Source organism: Mobula birostris, chromosome 11 (genome assembly GCF_030028105.1).
Source record: "Mobula birostris isolate sMobBir1 chromosome 11, sMobBir1.hap1, whole genome shotgun sequence".
Lineage (NCBI taxonomy): Eukaryota > Metazoa > Chordata > Chondrichthyes > Myliobatiformes > Myliobatidae > Mobula > Mobula birostris.
Window position 1 is genome coordinate 50662610 of NC_092380.1, and position 21929 is coordinate 50684538.

The following is a 21929-nucleotide window of genomic DNA, read 5'->3' on the forward strand; positions in this document are numbered from 1 at the left end:
GTGATCTGAAGTTCGCGTGTTTGAGCCTCATGCATTTAACCACACATTGCTCCTGCATGTTTATAGCCCAGTGGCAGCGGTTGGTGCAGTATGGAGAAGACAAGACATACACACTCCTGACCCCTTCTGAATACTGAGGAGACAAGGTTGCCCCCACTTCCTGAGACAAAAATGCTTGCTAATACTTGTAAATCAGCACCATTAACAAAAAGTCATCATAGTCATCATTACTTTCTTCATTTTTATGTCTTGTTCGTAAGTAGGCAATAATTTGACAATGCATTACTCTGTTCCCCTCTTTTCTCCTTTCTCACCTCAGTATTCCACGGGGACATGATGGCCAGCCCAAAGAGCACAATGGCCAGCCACCAGAGGTGATATGAGAGCTTCCCTGTAGGACTCCCCTCCAGGACATCTTGGACTTGGAGACACAAGCTGCCCCATAATAGTTTCATGAGAAATCACAAGGTGGCTTCAGTGGATGTTTCCTTTGCGAAGACACAGTGAATTTGTTTTGTGTGCCGGCATTTAACAAGAGACTGAAGTATAATCTGAAGTACGACTGAAGTAGAATGAAGTATATAGGATAAGAAATCTGTCCACTAGCTGGGGTACTCTGTCCAATTCTGTATGCCATACCTTAAGAAAGTGTGAAGGTTTTCAATGCAATTACCAGAGTGACTCCAAGAAAGAGGGATTTTAGTTTGTGAAGGGTGGAGTTGTTCTCCATGGACCAGAGGTGCTTGTGGTAGGAATTATTAGAGGACCTTAAAACCATTAAGGCTATAGATGGAGAGACACTTTTTCCGTTGGTGGAACACAGAGCGAAACTATTCCAGTTGGACTTGTGAACATGGATTGAAGATGGTTAGGAGAGTGAGCAGGGATAGCAAAAGATCCCAAAATAAGCCACTGAACAAGAGAAGAAGAGAAAATCTGCAGGTGCTGGACATCTGAGCAACTCACACAAAATGCTGGAGGAACTCAGCAGGCCAGGCAGCACCTATGAAAAACAGTACAGTCGAGGTTTCGGGCTGAAAGCCTTTGACAGGACTGAAGTTTGTTTTACACAGCCAGTTGCTCGTACATGGAATGCATTCCCAGGGGTGTTAGTGGAAGCATGTTCAGCTGCAACATTCAAAATGGATCAGGATAAGAGAATGAAAGAAAATAATTAGCTGTGTTATGGGTTGAGTTCAGGGCAGTGGGCCAGCTGAATTTCTCTGACAGCTTGAACAAACTTGGCAGGGCAGTAGGGTAGCATAGTGGTTAGCACAACGCTTTACAGTACAGGTGACCCGGCCACTGCATGGAAGGAGCTTGGACATTCTCCCCGTGACCGCGTGGGTTTCCTCCGGGTGCTCCGGTTTCCTCTCACAGTCCAAAGACGGTTGGTAGGTTAATTGGTTATTGTAAATTGTCCGGTGATCAAACCAGGGTTAAATAAGGGGATTGCTGGGCTGCTTGCCTCAAAGGCCCAGAAGGGTCTATTCTGTATCCCTTTCGATAAATAAGTACAAAGACCAAATGGTCTCCTTTGGTGCTGTAACCATTCAGTTATTCTAAGATCCTGAACAGCTTCTGCATGATGCACTCTCCCAGTGACTGCAGTTTCCATCAGCAGATCAACTAATAGCCACTGGAAGCTAACGGGAAGTTCCTAATTCTAATTCTGTATCTAATCTTGTTTCTAATTAGTAACTGCAACTTTAATAATATGGATGCTGTTGACGAGCATAGTATAGTATTCATGTTTATTGCATATTGTGTTTTAGTCGGGGCAAAGTTCAAACGCGCGGCTGTTGTTTTGATCGCTGGTTAGTTAATAATACAGTACACGTGAAGTTCGTTTACCTGTACGGTGGGAGGCGGTGTTCGCTAAATTAGTCGCCGATGATTAAAATGGCGTCGCTTAGCAACCTGTGGCTGGGGATAGATTTCCACTGGACAAAGCGGGGCCGGCAGCGCTGTTGATGGTAGGGAGCTCAGGGTCGAATGTGCGCATTCTAGCCCCTCTTGTCTCACTGCCTGGCATGGCGCCGATATAATTGTCAAATGATGGCAACTCCTAAAAACACGTTTAAAGACGTTAATGAACGCTGCTCAGTGCTCTCAAACGGTTAATTGCGTTGAGAGGGCGTGTCGTGGGGTGCAGGGGTTAAGTGCTGTGAAAAGGGGTGTGAACTGGGTAGAGAGAGAGGGAGAGGCAGCGAGTTCACACCAGGCGAGAGGGAGGAGAGATCCAATAGACAAGAGCCTGGAGATCGAGCCGGGACCCTGGGCACTGACATATCAAACAGAGTCATCGGGAACCTCGCATTGCCATTCCGATCGAAGGAGCCTGACACTGATCGGCGGTCACTGGGGATCGTAGAAACAGCGCAGCCCCCGGAAAGCGGGGCAGCTCGAGCGAGCCCCTAGCCGCTGGTGCCAGAGGTCAGGGTTGGGGGTTCAAGAGGTGGCTCTCCCCAAACCCCCGCCCGAGCTTCAACAGCTGGAAGATCCCAAGTCCGGAATCCCCCGTGTCTCGGCCACTATGGATATCCTTGATAACTTCGGGGCAGAAAAACTCTTCGCAGCTTCGAGCCTTGTGGATTTGGAGGATTTGAACGAAGCTGATTTTCTCAGCAATGTGGTATGTGGCCAGTTTAACCAGCTCACTCTCCTGCAGGAGCAGCGAGATCCTTCTCTCCGCCTCCATCTCTGCAAACACGTCCTTCCACTCCTTTTCTTTGTGCATTTCTTTTTTTAAAAAAAATAATCTCTCCAGGAGCCACATACACGGGCACAAAAATGCACACGGGAGCATTCAGTCATGTTACACCCATACATATTCACATACGTATGTGCACAAAGGTATACACACATGTATTCGTATTTGTACACACACACACACATATATATATATCTCATATGCACATATAATACGCATACTCTCTACCAGAACAACTCAGACACTCGAAAAACAAACAGAAAAGGGAAGAGAGAGAGAGATACAGGCACAGGAAAAATGACCAGATGCACAATCTCACATCCAGCACCTCACCACAGACACGTCTTCATATGAATGCAGACAAGTACGTGTTCATTCTCAAAGATGTACACTCACTCAGGGGCACATGTATTTTTCATCTGCCGTGGTCCTCTACTAAAGTCATACTTAAACAAAGTAATATCTATAAGACTGATAATATTTATATAAGCCAGTTGTGTCAGTGTTTCTGAAAGATAGAGTGCAGTGGTTTGCATTCAACATGTGGAAATTTGGTTTGAAGTAAAGCACGCTGTGCTTACCCTGTTGCTGACTATTTAACTCAGCTGGTGTGCTGTTTTTCATTTATATGTGAGACATTAATCTGAAAGGAGAGTGAATTTTATGGATTGTAAGAATCGTGGAACAGTTTCGATCACAATAGCAATTTTGCTTTAAAATATTTTAATGTCATGAATTTTATGTGCTTGTTTGAAGTTTACTTTGAGACAGTGTTAATAAAATATCTAATCTGGAAAAACATTTGGAGGGAGATTCCAGCTATTGGTGTCATAGTATTGGTGAGGGATGGAACCAAGCCATCTGGGTGGGGGTACAGTGACTCTTTCGATGACAGTGTAGGGAGTATTCGGTGTAGGAATGTGAAGGTGACAGTGCAACATGATTTTAGTGTGTGTCAGCATTTCCAATGGCTGTACTTTAGCTAGCGTGCAAACTTGTCATCTGAAATGTTCTAAATGGTTGTTAGAAAGGGTCTCTTCCCTCTCCTGTGGTCGAGTATACCTGCTGGTGTGTTACCCAGAATCAGGTTTATTATCACTGGCATATGTTGTGAAATTTGTTGGTTTGTGGCAGCAGTACATTGCAATACATAAAATAGACCATAAATTTACACAATTTATAAAATAGACACAATTTATAAAAGAGAGGAAAAAATGTACATGTACTGTATACCCTTCACACACACATACGTTTACACACATACACACACACAGACAGATACACATAGACACAGAATTACACAGACACACATACACATAGACATAGAATTACACACACACACACTCACACACACATACACTCACACATAAACACTCACACATGCTCAGACTCACACACACACATACACATACACACACATACACACACATACACACACTCACACACAGTCAGACTCACACATACACATACACACACACTCTCTCTCTCTCACACACACACACACATTCATACAGTAAGTACTGCAAACAACAGAGCAAAAATAGTGAGACAGTGTTCATGAGCTTATGATTCATTCAGTAATCTGATGACAGAGGGGAAGAAACTGTTGTGTTCAGGCTCCTGTAACTCCTCTCTGAGGTTCATAATGTCCTGGGTGATAGGCTTTCTTAATGATGGATACCACCTTTCTAAGATGTCATCCCTGCTGGGAGGCTGCTCCCCATGCTGAAGCTGGCTGAGTTCGCAGCCGTCTGCAGCTTTTTCCGATCCTATGCATTGGCCCCTCCATACCAGACTATATTACAACCAGTCAAAATGCTCCCCACGGTACATCTGTAGAAATTTGCTAGAGTCTTTGGTGACGTACCAAATCTCTTCAAACATCTAATGAAATATAGTTTATCTTCTTTGTAATTGCATTAATATGTTGTGTCCAGGATAGATCTTCAGAGATGTTGTCTCCCAGGAACTTGAAACGTCTCCACCCTGATAGGTAGCTGATGTGAATGTTAGAGAGGACAGGTAAATGAGAAATCAGTAAGTTAATTAGATTGATGTGGCTGCCAAGAAAGCTGGCATTGACTCAATAGGATGATTGAGTCACCAAGAAATGAAGACCTACTGTGTAAATTTTAGACACATAACACAGATATGCAGACAGGTGTCTAAAACTTACACAGAAAGTATTTTTCGCTGAGTTCATTTGCTTCAGTAAACTCACGGGATAATTTGGTACCTACCTTTAGAAGTTTGTGTAATTCCTTCACTTACCCCTTTTATCCCATGGCAGTATTTTTACTGTAAAGGAGAGATAGATAGATGATATTATTTGAGGTAGTGAAGGATTATCAGGGGTAAATAGAATGGAGTACTGAACTAAAAGTTAGTTCAGAGTTGATGTAGTTAAGTAACCTGAGGTTTGAGGGGCTGAGTGGGCTTATCTTTCTCCTCATTGGTCCATTTATATTGAATTCACAGCCATTAGCGGCTTGAACTGACATTTCCTTGTAAATGACTGTACTGCTGTCTCTTATCGTCATTATAAGACCATAGGATATAGGAGCAGAATTAGGCCATTTGGCCCATTGAGTCTGTTCTGCCATTTTAATCATGGCTAATCCATTTTCCCTTTCAGCCCCAGTCTCCAGGCTTCTCCCTATACCCCTGCATACCTGACTAATCAACCTCTGCCTTAAATATACCCAGTGATTTGGCCTTCACAGCTACCTGTGGCAACGAATTCCACAGATTCATTACTCTAGCTAAAGAAATTCCTCCTCATCTCCATTCTAAAAGAACACCCCTCTATTCTGAGGCTGTGTCCTCTGGTCTTAGACTCCCCCACCATAGGAAACAGTCTCTCCACATCCACTCTGCCAAGGCCTTTCAACATTCAATAGGTTTCAATGAGGTTGCCCCTCATTCTTCTGAATTCCAGTGTATAGAAGGCCAGAGTCATCAAATGCTGTTCATATGACAAGCCTTACAATCCTGGAATCATTTTTGTGAACCTTCTTTGAACCCTCTTCAATGTCAGCATGTCCTTTCTTGGAAAAGGGGCCCAAAACTGATCACAATACTCCAAGTGAGGCCTCACCAGTACTTCGTAAAGCCTCAACATTACATCCTTTTATATTCTAGACCTCCTGAAATGAACGCGAACATGGCATTTACCTTCGTCCCCACCGACTCAACCTGCAAATTAACCTTTAGGGAATCCTGCATGTGGACTCTCAAGTCCCTTTGCATCCTGGATTTGTTTGAATTTTCTCAGCTTTACTACTTCTCCAGTCACAAAGAGAGCTTCTTGGTTGCTGCTTTGATTCTTCTTCAGAGGGCTCCTGTTTCCCTCCATATTCCAAAGATTTGCTGGTTCTTAGAATAGCTGGAGGTTGTAAGTTACCTCCAATGGAGATGGCTCACAAAAGAGTCAGGCTGGAGTTGATGGACAGGTGAGGGAGAATAGGATAAGAGGGGAACAGAATTACTGTGAAAGCGGACATAGAAGGAGGCTATTTGGTCCAGTGAATCTATGTTATAAGAAAATATAAGTATTTATATCTTTGTCGATCCTCACAGTGTTCCTGTTTTGAAAGAATTTCATTTATTTTTGTTGCTGGTTTGAGCAAAATTTTTCTGTTTATATTTCCTCTCTGTGTGTTCTCCTTCATTGCCAGTGGGCTGGGCTGGGTGAATTTTACCTTTGGCCAGGAGCTCTGTGCAGGACCGCCAACAACATCCTCCCCACTTCTTCAGCTTGTGCCTGAGTGTTGCCGGCGTGCTGGAACTGGGAAGTCAGAGATGAGCTGAAGGCCAGATGCCAACACGTTTGGTCCCTCGTTGCGCTGCTGGGCTCACCACTGAGCCATTCAGCGGGGCTCTGCTGTGCTGAGGATTGGGTGCATTTTGCACATGACCCCTCTGCTCCCACCCGTTATACCAGGGACGAGTAACTCCATTCATTTGAATGGTATTGCCAGCCCTGAGTAATATGGTAACTGCGGGTAAACTGTTTTCTTCTGGTTTAATGTTCTTAATTAATATCTAATACAAATGTATTTTCATTTTTTGAATAATTTAAGATTATAGAAATTTTTAAATGATTATTAGAGACATTTAGAGAAAGTATTTCAAAGGCCTTTCATGTCACCATGCTATAAGGCTATGAGGGGCCTGACCTCAAGATCCAACAACTAAGGTCTATTTGCTGCTTGGATGGCAGTCCACTTCCTTGGCTGACTGTCGGTTGTGGATGTAAGCTGTTTTCTCCAATTTTTGCTGCCTTTATGTTTCCCGAGGTTGACCTTGGTTATTTTTCTATCCTTTTTTATTTTGATTGATTCATAGCTTATTCTTGTGTTCGTACTTTATTCGTGTTCCTGGCAGATTCTAGCAAAACAGTTTGCTGGGAACATCCTCTCTTAGGAGTCAGAAGGATTTAGGATTCCAGTTCCATTCCACTGACTCTGGTCCTTGTTCCTTTGAAGTACTGAGGGGATTCTGCATTCTTTTAGTGCTTCTTCAGGATGTGGCGATCTTTGTAAATGCTATCTTAGCAATCAAACTTATGTTTATCTTTCAGTCAACACTTCTATAAAAAGAGTTAACTAATTATTCAGCTCATTGTTGTTTGGACAATCCTGCTGCAGATACAATAACTGTTGCATTTTCTCACATGTCAAAAATACTTCATCAGCTGTGAAGTGCATAAGACCTTGTGGTCATTCTGATGTAAATCCTTCCCTTCTTTATAATGTGCTTTTCAGCACTCCTATCTTATTTGGTGTGTTTTGTTCTATTCCCTGATTATTAATGTATTTAAATATTTATTGAGATAACATCATGGCCCTTCCAGCTTTTTGAGCTGTGCTGCCCAGCAAACCCTGGTTTAACCCTAACTTAATTTACAATGACTAATTAATCTTCCGACGGTGGGAGGAAATGGGAACACCCGGGGAGAACGTACAAGTTCTCTACAGAGAGCGCAGGAGTTGAACCTGGGTTGCTGGTACTGTAAAGCATTGTGCTAACCACTACGCTACTGTGCCGTCCCATGACAGAGGTGTTCTCATGTTTAGCTATCATCTGATCTTGATTTGTTTTTGGTGTGTTCAGTGCAGCTTTTAATGTTCCTGGTGTATGTCCAGGTTTCCTGTTGGGACGTAACCTAGTTTCTTCTGAATCCAGCACAAATTTGTGCCTGATTAACATGTATTCCTATTTAGCATGTAGGTGTAACTGTTTTATTCTGTATGAAGGTATTGTGGGTATTTGCATAAATTTGCATCTATGCCTTTGTTTGCATTCCTGCCTAGTAGTGTGCTACTGGTGTGCCAGACCTTTAAGCCACCGGTGCAAATGGGCATGGAACAGGATCAGATTCATTATCAGTGACATACAGTAAGTTGTAAAATCTGTTGCTTTGCAAATCAATTTTGCTGAAGAATGGTGACAGGATTGCCTTGAGTCAGTGGACTGGGCCGTGTTCTAGAACTCATCTGAGGACCTGAATTTTACAGACTTTATTAAAACAGCTGATTTAATGGAGTATTCCCACAAAATCATTCGGGGTTTCCCCCAATCAGAAGCTCTGGATGAACAATGAAATCTGGAACCTGCTGAGAGCCAGATCAGAGGCAGTCAGATCTGGAGATCAAGACTACTATAAGAGGTGCAGGTATAATCTCCAGAAAGCTATCTCTCGGGCAAAGTGGAAATTCCGGATTAGACTGGAATCAACGAGGGATGCTGGGCAGTTGTGGCTGGGTTTGAGTTCCATAACCTCCTACAAGGTTAAATCTTGTGACATAGGGGACGGCAGAGCTTTGCTTCCAGATGAGCTCAATCCTTCTATGCTCACTTTGACCACCAGAACATGGAGGAACCATCGCGCACCCCCATATCTCCCCGTGATCCTTCAGTCTCAGTATCTGAAGATGACGTGCGGGCTGCCTTCAAGAGAGTGAATCCAAGGAAAGCACCTGGTCCAGATGGAGTTCCTGGCCGAATACTGAAGACCTGTGCCGATCAACTGGCTGGTGTGTTCATGGATATCTTCAGCCTCTTCCTCCAGCAATGTGTTGTACCCACCTGCTTCAAACAGGCTTCAATTATACCAGTGCCCAAGAAAAACGTGGTAACCTGCTCCAATGACTGTTGCCTAGAGGCACTTACATCCTCAATGATGAAGTTTCTTGAGAGGCTGGTGTTGAAGCAGATCAGCTCCTGTCTGACTGGCGACTTGGATCCACTCCAATTCCCCTACCGAAGCGACAGGTCTACAGCAGATGCTATCTCATTGGCTCTTCACACAACCCTGAAACATCTGGACAGCAAAGATGCACACGTCAGGATGCTCTTTATGGACTACAGCTCGGCATTCAATTCCATCATCCCCTTAAAACTAGAAAGTAACCTCCAAGACCTGGGCCTCAATACCCCCTTGTACAATTGGATCCTGGATTTCCTTGCTTGTAAACCGCAGGCAGTTTGGACTGGCAAAACTATCTCCCCGACAATCTCCATTGCTCCTCCACAGGAGCACCACAGGGATGTGTACTCAGCCCCCTGCTCTACTGGCTTTACACCTATGTCTGTGTGACTAAGTGCAGCTCCAACACCATATACACGTTTGAAAATGATGCCACTGTTGTGGGCCGTATCAAAGGGGGTGATGAATCAGTATACAGGAGGGAGATTGAAAACTTGGCTGAGTGGTGTAGTAACAACAACCTCTCACTCAATGTCAATAAGACCAATGAATTGATTGTAGACTTCAGGAGAGGGAAAGCAGAGGTCCATGAGCCAGTAATCATTGGAGGATCAGAGGCGCAGAGGGTCAGTAACTTTAAATTCCTCGAAAGGACCAGTCCTGGACCCATGATATAAATATTACTGCGAAGAAAGCATGGCAGTGCCTCTACTTCCTCAGGAGTCTGCAGAGTTTCAGCACATCATCGAATTCCTTGGCAAATTCTCTAGATATGTGGTAGAAAGTGTGCTGACTGGCTGCATTATGGACTGGTTTGGGAACACCAATGCCTCTGGGCAGAAAATCCTACAAAAGGTAGTGGATTCGGCCCAGTTCATCACGGATAAAACCATCCCAACCATTGAGCATACCTACATGAAATGTTGCTGTAGAAAAGCAGCATCCACCCATGGCCTGGGTGATAAGATCCCCACCACCCAGACTGTGCTCTTTCCTCACTGCTGCCATCAGGTAGAGGGTACAGGTGCCTCAGAACTCACACCACTAGGTTCAAGAACAGTTACTACCCCTTAACCATCAGACTCTTGAACAAAAAGGGATAGCTACACTCATTTAAGGGTTCTGTCATATTGTTGTTTTATGCTTGCTATTTATTTATAAATAGCAATAAAGGTGTTGATAAGAGAGTACAAGCTGAAAAGGGAATTGATGCCATTATGCTGCAGGTGCAGGATAGTGTGGAGCACCATCTGCTCAATGAGGCTGATGGGATGGAAGACAAGTATGGAGACCCCTGTAAAGCTCCTCTTAAGTTCTGGAAGGGATGAACAGGTCTGGGGGGAAAAGAATGGACACAGCCGAGAGATCTATCAGTCACGATGAAGGGCAATTCTTGTGTGAGAGAGGAAGACCAATTTGAAGCATCTGCATGGGAAGTGGAGGTGGGTGTCATGGAGGTGGAAAAATTGGGAAAGTAGGAACAAGGAATGGCATTGGAGAAAGTATAGTCATGTTAACTGTGGCAGTTGGGGCAGGGAAGAATGGAGGATCATGCTAAGTTGAGGGTCTGTTTAAGAAGTGGCACTGTAACAATCATCTTGCTTTCACATTTTTCAGTGTACACTTTCAGTCAAGGGCTTTGTGGACAGGGAGCCCAATATCATCACATGCCAAGATTTACTGTCCTTGAGAGGGACTTTCCAGTTCTCAATCTATGCATGGATATGCATAGATATTCCTCATCCAGTTATCCTTTGGAATTCATGTGTTGCCAATAATGTGGTGAGCTGTTGCTTTGAACCACAACAGTATTTGTGATGAAGATGTTCCCACAAAGCTGTTAGGGATTGAGACCCAGTGACAATGAAGGACAGTATCTCCAAATGGGGATATTGCATGGTTTGGAGGGAGTGCTATGGATGGTGGTGTCCCACAACCCGCTTCCCTTTTACCTTCTGTATTTCTCTCATTCTAAATAGTTTGTGCCCCAAACATTGTGAACACACCAGCCACTATGCCAGAACTTTGCAATATCCAGTCCTTCATAGTTTACTTCCATGTTACGTAGTCAACAATAGAGTCAGTATTCATCTATTTTAAACTTGCAACCATGCCAGTCTGGGAGTACGTCCATGTATCTGAACTATTTGCTCCATTCTAGATTACTCATATGATCTTATAAGAGGCTGCAGGACTATATGTTTAAAATTATGTAAATTACAGTTACTGTACCCATCTCCACAACCACTTTTTTTTTTCTCTCTCCTTTTGAAATATCATCTCCTTCCCGGGCTTAGTTTCAGCTCGGGTGTTTTATTTTAGTTTTTTTTGTCAGGATTTTTTTTTCCAGGGGTTATCAGATCCATGCCCTACTTTGCAATCACTCCTGATCATATCCTTGCATCTTGTAGAGGTCAACAGTTTCATTTTGATGTAGTGGACAACAGAGTGCCTCCTTCAGGAGATTATTCCATTTAGTGAGGATATTTCCAGCATTTTAATAACCTTACATCACTGGGAAAGAAACCAACATACATTTAGTATCACTGCCACAGCATCTGTTTAATTCCAACACATCTTTACAAGTGGCATGGAAACACCAGTGCCCTTGAATGGAAAATCCTACAAAAAGTAGTGGATATGGCCCAGTCCATCACCGATGAAGCCCATTGAGAACATCTACATGAAACGCTGTGGCAGGAAAGCAGTATCCATCATCAGCGGCCCCCACCGCCCAGGACATGCTCTCTTCTCGCTGTTGCCATCAGGAAGAAGGCACAGGAACCTTAGGACTCACGTCACCAGGTTCAGGAAAACTTGCTCCCTTTCAACCATCAGGCTCTTGAATCAAAGAGGATAACTTATTTATCATTATCATTTCTTTCTTATTTTGTATTTATACAGTGTGTTGTCTTTTGCACAAAGGTTGAATACCTAAGATAATGCACTCTTTCATTGAATCTGTTATGGTTATTATTCTATAGATGTATTGAAAATGCCTACAAGAAAATTAACCTCAGGGTTGTATGTGGTGACATATACAGTATGTACCTTGATAATAAATTTACTTTGAAATTAGAACTTTGATCAAGTGAATTACTGTTTGATATTGCTTTTAACTTCAGAAATCTGGCTTTGAAACCAATCTGCCATCATAAACATCAGTTGTATCTGACCCAGAAATGACTTTGGTTATTTTCATCCAATTTCTTAGGGAACAAACCAATAGCTCAAAATTGCATCTAGTTTCTGCATTAGCAGCTTCAGACTGCCGAGACAGGTGTTGTGCAAATGAAAATGTCATGGAAATGTGTGTTTTTAGAAAATTGGGCAGAGACATGAAGAAAGGAGGAAAGAATGTGGTTTGTGATGTTCCCTGTAAATGACTAATCCTTTATTTTTAGGGAGTATATTTTAACTTCTCTCAATATAGCTCAAAATTTAAGTGCAAAGACATTGGTAGTAATAAATCCAAACCATTAGAATTTATGCTGTTCACTTGTCCCAGTGCTTAAGAAATTGCAGTGGAATGTTTATATTTTGATGAGCTGTTTTTTAAATCAGTCATGCTACCTACCTCTGTCATCATCATATTATGGATTCAGCACAAATGGATTGGCAGAACCTCCAAATATTGAAGATTGGGCAGCAACACCCTGGGGATAATCAACATGGAAAGCAAGTTACTTAATAACCTTCTTGGAACATTTTTGCATGTTATGTTAGTATAACATTTTGAAGGTGAGGAGAATCACCAATTGTGCCAGAGATTAGAATATCCAGCTGGGTAACTATGAAATAGGAATCATCTTTGGTGGCCAAATGTCAGAGTACTGATTTCACATCATGCTTCCCCCCTACATTTGATTCCATTTGCTAATGTTTTGTATCAGAGGGAAGTTACTAATAATAGGTGGTGGGTTTGAATGTATATAGTGCTGGCAATTCAAGGGATCTCTGCCCAAAGTCTGCAGATTTCTAGGCTGACGTAGATAGATGACACAGCATGAAGATGGACTGTCATGGCAATGCTAGTGGTCATGTGGTGTTAAAGGCGGGAGATAATCTGGTGAAATCCCCAGCAACAGTCACAATGGACTTCTTACAGCATCCCTCTACATGCAATCAAGAAGCTATGGTGCAGCTTTCAACTGGGTTAAGTTTTCCCAGTTTGGTCCAAAGGCTATCAGAACTTCAGGATTCAAAGCCCTGTTTAATACCCAACTGCTGGTTAAATACTTGAATCAATAACCTGAGGAATAAAACACCCATCTTTGCCGTTAACCTGTCCTGAATTCCACATTACAAAATAACTGAAGGGTTTAGTGGTAAATCAACCCCTCCCTGCTGAAAGGGGAGTTAGGGGAGGTTGGTCATGTTTTGTGAGGTGATGGGAGAGAGAGTGGGGAAGCTGGCTTCTTGTCCTCTCAATTCTTTGGCTGCTTTTCGGTGATTCTCATGATGAAGAAGCCATCTGTAGATTAAGGACGAGTTTGCCCACTGTTCTGAGGTTCTACAAAGCAGTGTGGGCATGTTAGCTTGTGTTCAATTACCCAGTAATGTTTGTTATGTCATTTGTCTGATTTGCCATTGATGAGGGATATTCATCTCCAGTGTGTTGCATCCAGCTACTCACAGCCTTAGGTTTAAAGTAGAACTTCTTATCTCTCAAGGGCGACCAGATTAATGAGGTACATAATAGGAACAGGAGCCTGTTGGAGGATATCTAAACAAGGCAGGATTAATGAGACTCATGAATAAGAATGCTGGATATTGAGGGCGTTTCATTCTCCTTGTGGACATCTCCTACATTTGGTGTCTAGACCAGAATTAACCTGTTTTATTCTGCCTGGTTGAACATCTCTTTTATCAGATATTTACAGAATGTCACACTTTTTGAGACTCATTCTGCCTCCCAGAAGAAAGGAAGCTGTTTGTTTTCACCAGTGTTTGCTCCTTGCTATTACAACATTACACTTTTGTAGGTAACATCACATGTTTCATGTTGAGGTGCATCTTATGCGTTTGCTAAGACTGCTACTGAGAATTAAAGGACTCTATCCCAGCTTTAGGTAATGACTCTATTTCTTGACTTGGTCTTCAGTAGTCTTAGTCCAGATTTATTCAGTTCAGTTCAATGTAGGGCTGCGTCATTTGTTATCTGCAGGCCGCTCCGATCAAAATTGCCCAAAATAGCAACAATAAAAGGAAACCAGAAAAACATCATAACGTGAATTACAGAGTCCAATCCATGAACCACATCCATTCAACCTTGCCCGAGACCCAGGACTCCATCCTAATCCCCTGGCAGCATTGAGCGAGGGGGGTAGGGGGAGGAGGGAGAGAGATAGATTAGATTATGAGGACACTCAGTCCTCGTTTATTGTCGTTTAGAAATGCATACATTAAGAAATGATACAATGTTCCTCCAGAGTGATATCACAGAAAAACAGGACAAACCAAAGACTAACACTGACAGAACCACATAATTATAACATATAGTTACAGCAGTGCAAAGCAATGCCATAATTTGTTAAAGAGCAGACCATGGGCACGGTAAAAAAAAGTCTCAAAGTCCCGATTGACTTCCAATAGTCCCCGATGGCAGGCGGCAAAAGGGAGAAACCCTCTGCCATAAACCTCCAGGCACTGACAACTACTGATGCATTGGAGCACCTGACCACAGCCGACTTTGAGTCCGTCCATTGGAAAACTTCGAACCTTCAACCAGCCCTTCCGATACAGCCTCCCAAGCGCCATCCTCTGCTGAGCGCTTTCGACCTTGCCCCGCCCGCCGAAACAAGCAAAGCCGACGATTCGAGGCCTTCTCTGGAGATTCCGGTTACCACACAGTAGCAGCGGCAGCGAAACGGGCATTTCAGAAGTTTCTCCAGATGTTCCTCCATGCTCTCACGTCTGTCTCCATCAAATCAGAATTGTGCACGGTTCCCTACTTGACAGATTACAGATATCATACACCGGAGTGACGGCGCGCGCTGCGTTGTGCCGCCATCTCCTCCTGCTCCTCATGGCGGATAGAGAGAGACCATTTGAATGCAGGGGCCTTTCTCCAGGAGTAGCAGACAAGAGGGAATGGGAGACTGCCACCTTCCTTCAGCAGCACCGAGGGAGAGGCTGGTAGGCGTCACTGAACGCCCGCTCACCTCAACGTTAAAAGTCTTCCTCAACACATTAATTAGCGAGATTGGCAAGAAATGGAGTCTCCAGGCTTCTTGGCCTTGAGGCCGCACACTTCACTTGAAACCTCACTGAACTCCCTCGGACACAGCAGAGCGCCAGATCGCTCAATCGGCTGGAAAACACACCACCAGGAAGTAGGTCACAGGCTCCAGCAGTAGCAGAACTGCATTTGAGAGACAAAGAAGATGAGAAAGAAGTAGCTTTGTGAACCGTCTGGTGGATGTTGCCCTTGCTTGCGCTGTTCACTGGGGCCTTCTTCTGGTGCAATTAGGCATTAGCTTGTTCATTGTACTGCATTTTTCCCTCATGAAGTCACAATCAATGGATGAGGGATAAATGCTGGTCTGCACACCAGAACAACACCTTTGCTGCTCTCCAAAATCCTGTCATTGGACCTGAAATGGCACAATGACCTTCAGTTTAACCTCTTGCCGGATAGATGGCTGTTAGCGCTGCAGTAATGTGTCAGACTCAATGTTATTCTCAAGTCCTTGGGGTAGTGTTTAAAACTTCAAAGCCTTGATTTGGAGTTTATAGAGCTACCAGTGTAGTGCAGTGGATATTTGTCAGATAAATCAAAGAGTAAGCACATAGCCAAGTGTGCGGTGGTCGAAGGGTTAACCCACCTCAGCAACAAGCTGAATTGTAAGCTGCAAGACCCCATCTGAACTTGCACAGTCATTTCCGGAGAGGTACTTATTCACGTTAAAAACAGATGTTACACTAACTCAAGTCAGTAACTCCAAAATTCCACAAAAATGTTCAAAAATTCATGAGAGGCAACAAGTGATTCCCTAGAGCACATCTAGCTTATTTTCACACCTTGATCCACCCAGTAAGATCATGGGAAGTTTGAGCACCTTGTAATAGTTTTGTTCTTTTTTTGTTATGTTTCCATATCGTGCCTCCCTTCTGAAAATGCAGACAATAGCCAGCTCCCACTAGCTATTCCTGGTTAATTGGCTTGTCCCCATTTCACTCCCCCGCCAGTCCTCCCATTAATATTGTTATTGGCAAGGGTTATGAGAGAAGTATGAGGTTGCGGTGATGGGACAGGGGTAGTGATGTCTCTGGAGTAGGTAAGCAGTCAAGGTGAAGGCAGATCATCTGGGTTTGAGGTGAGGAATCTGAGCTTTGAGCAGAGGATGTGGAGAGCAGCCCCAGCCCCACAGGTAAATCCACCCATCACAGGTAAAGCCCTCTCCACCATTGAGCGCAACTACATGGAGTACTGTTGCAGGAAAGCAGCATCCATCTTCAAGGACTCCCGCCATCCAGGCTATGCTCTCTTTTCACTGCTGCCAACAGGAAGAAGGTACAGGAGCCTCAGGACCTGCATCACCAAGTTCAAGAACAGTTATTACCCCATCAACCATCAGGCCCTTGAACCAGAGGGAATAACTTCACTCAGCTTAACTTGCCCCATTTCAGAACTGATTCCACAACCTATGGACCCACCTTCAAGGACTCTTCATCTCATGTTCTCAATATTTATTGCCTATTTGTTTATTATTATTATTATTATTATTATTTTCTCTTTTTGTATTTGACTGTTGTTTTTATACAGCAGTTATTGTCTGTTCTGTTAGGTGCTGTCTTTCATTGATTCTGTTGTGTTTCTTGTATTTACTGAAATTGCCCACAAGAAAATGAATCTCAGGGTTGTATATGGTGGCATATATGTACTTTGATAATAAATTTACTGTGAACTTTGAGTCAGCAGTGATTGGGTGCCTCCCTCTTTTCTCCTCATTACCCTTGAGAAATGATATTTGACAGGAGTCTAAGCACTAGAAATGATCAATATTATTTGGATCAGCTTTGATGTGAAAGCCTGCAGGTCCTTGGTCGTACCATCCCTGGCTGCAGCTTGCACATACAGTAGGTGAATATCTCTTTAAAAGCGGAAGGCCTTTCCCCATCTGCACTTTACCGAGTGTGATGGAAACTGGATATGACTATTAGTTTTAAATTTGATCTACTGTATTTAGAGAACCAGCACAATAACAAAGTCTTCTAACCCAATGAGCAGGTGCAGCCCAGTTATACCCATGTGACAAGCTAACCTGTTAACAGGTACAGTATGTGTTTGGAACGTGGGAGGATATGGGGGGGCTCAGAGGGAAGCCGCACAGTCATGGGAAGAACACACGGACTCCTTCCAGAGAACGGTGCTATTGAACTAGGGTTGCTGGCGCTGTATTGGCTTTGGTTACGCTAACTGCTACAATGCCATGTCCCCTGTGAAACAGATGGATGAGTCGTGGAGGAGGTGGAGCAGCTGGAAAGGGAGATGCACTTGGTTAAATGTAATGGAAAATGGAAGCAAGTAATCTGATCAGCTATCGATGTTGAAGACAACCTAGAAATAGAGGAACCATCATAAAGTTACCCTGCAGGGAAAATTGCCCTTTGAATTGAATTGACTTTATTACTTACATCCTTCATATACATGAGGAGTAAAAATCTTTATGTTGCGTCTCCATCTAAATCTGCAATGTGCAATTTATAGTAATTTATAATAAATAGTATGTACAACAGGACAGTCAATATTACATAAAAAATACGGTTGTGTCAACATGAGTTTAGCAGTCTGATGGCCTGGTGGGAGAAGCTGTCCCGGAGCCTTTTGGTCCTGGCTTTTATACTGTGGTACCGTTTCTTGGATGGTAGCAGCTGGAGCAGTTTGTGGTGGGGTGACTCGAGTCCCCAATGATCCTTTGGGCCTTTTTTGCACACCTGTCTTTGTAAATGTCCTGAATAGTGAGAAGTTCACATCTACAGGTACACTGGGCTGCCCGCACCACTCCCTGCAGAGTCCTGCAATTGAGGAAAGTACAGTTCCCATACCAGGCAGTGATGCAGCCAGTCAGGATGCTCTCAATTGTGCTCCTGTAGAAAGTTCTTAGGTTTTGGGGGCCCACACCAAACTTTTTCAACCGACTGAGATGAAAGAGACACAGTTCTGCCTTTTTCACCACATAGCTGGTACGTACAAACCACATGAGATCCTCAGTGATGTTTATGACGAGGAACTTAAAGCTGTTCGCCCTCTCAACCCCAGAGCCATTGATGTCAATAAGGGTTAGCCTGTCTCCATTCCTCCTGTAGTCCACAACTGGACACCACTGTGTCAGGGTGGTGACTACTTCTTTGGAGGCTGCCTCATTATTATTTGAGATTAGTCCAATCAGTGTAGTGTCATCAGCAAATTTAATTAGCAGATTGGAGCTGTGGGTGGCGACACAGTCATAAGGTATACAGGGAGTAAAGGAGGGGGCTTAGTACACAGCCCTGAGGGACACCTGTGTTGAGGGTCAGAGAGGCAGAGGTGAGGAAACCCACTGTTTCCACCTTTTACTACGGAGTCTTTGGTGGACTTCGGGACTGATTATGAAGCACCTAGTTACAATAATCTTGTCCTGATCTCCCACTTTGTTCTCCCAGCATTCCCCCCACTGCTTGCCTACACATTTGTGGCAATTCACAGCCGCCAGCTAGCCTAATGACCACAGGTCTTTGGGATGTAGGAGGGAACTGGAGCACAAGGGGAAATCCATGCTGTCTCAGGAAGAACTTGCACACTCCACACAGGGAGCACTGGAGATTTGGACTGAATGTCAAAATGCAGATGACTGAGGTGAAGTCTCATCATGAGAAATTGGCAAATTGCATTCTTCCCCTGAAAGTTGCTGTCTTGTCATAAAGCCCATCTGGACATAGCCTGCTAACTCCATTCTACATTGTGAGGCATCTATATGAAGATCTTAAGCTGACTAGCTCAACTAATAATTGCGGCCTTGCAGGAATAGCCTTATTATAAAACTGCTCATTTCGTACCTTTACCTGACCTTTCTTCTCACTACGTTCTCTCCCATTATTTCTCCCATTTCTCCTGCTTCCACCTCCCTTTTTTTCACGGCTACTCATCGATCCATCCCCATCCCCTCTACCCCAAATAAAATGTCTACTCTCACCCAAACCGATACTATAGTGACAAATGGAATTTCTCACCCACCTAGATAGGTGTCTTCAGTTCTCATCTATGTGGGAATGTCTGGCTGGTGGAGAGTCTGGTAGCTGCCATGAACATCTCGCATTTGGGATCTTCTTTTAAACATGCGTCCAGCCCTTGGAATAGTGTCTGCTGGGTGTGGGTATTATCTCCTCAATCACTCCCAACTCCATCACCCCATTTGTTCCCAGCATATAAGGCCAGTATTTCCCCAGACCCTTACTTTCTCATCTCTCCCCGTCCTATCAACGCCTTCCTCCAATCTCAACAACCTCTCCTTACCCACCTTTTAAAACCCCACCCCCACTCAATCCGTCAATTCCTTCAATTCTATTGATTACTGCATCAGAGTGAGTGCGGATGGATGGGGTCCCACATCCAGATCACAGTCAAATCTGGTGGTTCAGAATGCTTGATCTGACTATGATAACTTGTCACATCTGTTGCACATTTTCTGATCTCCTCTGCTTCTCGCCCTTCTCTGTAACATCCTGCCAGTCTCGTTTCCCCTCTGAACTCTGTCAGTATTGCTTCCTTTGGTTGGCTTATCTTTCGTTTTCTGATCTATTTCTATACCCTGTGTTTATTTCTGAACTTTTCTCTGACCTAAATGTTGTTTCTGTTTCATTAAAAAGCTGATACAATCTGTGTTGGAAATGTAAATCTGACCTGTAACTGTAACATATCTAAATGTGACCAGAGAGAAAGATGCTCCCACTTGAGAGGAAGATTTAGCATTTAGTTTGTTCTTCGTATTTTGGGAGGAGTGATCACTGAATAAAAATGAAGGCAAAATATGCTATTTGAGCCACTGTATTTTCCTCTTCATGTAGCGAGCCTGTGCTGACAGTAGCCTTTAAATAAGTTATGCTGATGTATGACTGAATGTTTGTGATTTATCTGTCATTAAATTGTGACTACATATGCCTTATAAAAGAAAAGTGTCATGGGATTCCTTCTTGTCTCTCTACTTACAAGCTTACGGAGCTACCTTTTATCATTTTCATGGTTGACTTCTCTGTTATACTGCTTGTAATACTTGTAGTCTTGTCTGTTATAAGACAGACTCTTTAGTCACTTAATTATCTCCTCTATTATAACACCAAAAACATACCCTTTAATAATAATCCTATTATAGTGACAATTTTATAGGATCTGAATAACCTCCTATTATAACATCTAAGTGATATGTTATACTCACTACCGTGGCTGCTTCTGTTACATTACAATTTTCTATATCAATTTGCAAATGGTAATGGACACATAGAGGACGATTGGGAAGCATGAATGCCAGGTACATTCCCATCCTCTAGACAGTTACATTCTATTGTAAAGGAGAAAGCCGAATGGTCTTCAGCTGAGAGTGGCAGGTGGATAAACCTCTGGCCCTCTGCAAAGGTATGGTCCTCAAATGAAGTCTGTCTTCAGTCAAATGGATTTATTCTGCTTCAACAATAGCACCATATCTCTGCTGGCAAGAGTACAACTTGACCACCTGGAAGGATAAAGTTAGTGGTAGGTGGGGCCCCCAGTGTCTCGACTGGGAAATGTTCCACCCACCTTTTGTAATAAATGTGTCAAAGTCCAGATGTCTAGCTGACAACACTATAGTGTACCTTTCACACATGGAGTTCAGCAATCTAAGAATGTAGCTCACTAGCACAAGAGATTCTGCAGATGCTGTATCAATGCACACAAGATGCTGAAGGAGCTCAGCAGGACAGGCAGCATCTATGGAAATGAAGAAACAATTGATGTTTCGGGCCGAGACTCTTCATCAGGACTGGAAAATAATAAAAAGTGGGGGGAGGGGAAGGAGGACGAGGTAAAAGCTGATAGGTGAAGCCAGGTGTGGGAAAGATAAAGGGCTGGAGAAGATGGAATCTGATAGGAGAGGGGAGTGGACCATTGGAGAAAGGGAAGGAGGGGTATCAGGGGGAGGTGATAGGCAGGTGAGCAGAAGAGATAAGAGACTAGAGTGGGAATTAGCCGGAGAGGAAAGGAGGAGATGAAAAGAAAAACTGAAAAAAAATTGCTGGAAGGAGGTATTGGTGTTCATGCCATCAGGTTGAAGGTTACCTAGATGGAATATGAGGTGGTGGTCCTCCACCTTGAGAGTGGCTTCATCATGTCAGAGGAGGAGACCATGGACCGACATGTCGGGATGGAAATAGGGATAGGAATTAAAGTAGTTGGCTGCCAGGAAATTCCACTTTTGGCAATTGGAGTGGAGATGATCGACAAAGGGGTCCCCCAATTTACGTCTGGTTACTGTTGCCTTCTTAAGGACCACTCAGGAATGGTAACTTGGTTTGTTTGTGTCATGTACTGGGGTACAGCTTTTAAAAACTTGCCATCCATACAGATCATGCTGCCTGGCAGCAACTTTTATGTGTGTTGCTTGAATTTCCAGCATCTGCAGAATTCCTGTTGTATCCATACAGATCATTTCATTTCACTACAGCGCATTGAGGTAGTGCGAGGGAAAGTGAGAAAGTGGAGGTACAAGGCTATTAATGATCGCTTTGCCTTTGTGACTTCAATCTCATGAGAGTGTACAAAACCCCCACTTATGTACTCAAACATCTCCTCCCGATATCATAGCACTACCTTATACAAATATCTCACTGTAACCTTTTGCAATACACCTCTTATTTTTAAACTTTGCTGTTATAATGGTTTGTGTTCTTGCTACCTTGGTCATGTTACCCCTCTGTAACACTGATTGCTACAATATTCTTCATCCATATAAATGACCCATAATCTACATTGTAACAATCTCTGTGCAC

General features: G+C 43.4%; 1 protein-coding gene across 1 annotated transcript in view; it reads left to right on the top strand.

Moving 5' to 3' along the window:
• The first annotated feature begins 1974 nt into the window (after positions 1 to 1974).
• Positions 1975 to 21929, top strand: part of creb3l1 (cAMP responsive element binding protein 3-like 1) — a 182556-nt gene continuing 162601 nt past the window's right edge. The window contains exon 1 of the mRNA XM_072272231.1: positions 1975 to 2635. Coding sequence (XP_072128332.1) covers positions 2537 to 2635 — 99 coding nt within the window. The 5' untranslated portion in view covers positions 1975 to 2536. The remainder of the gene's footprint in view (positions 2636 to 21929) is intronic.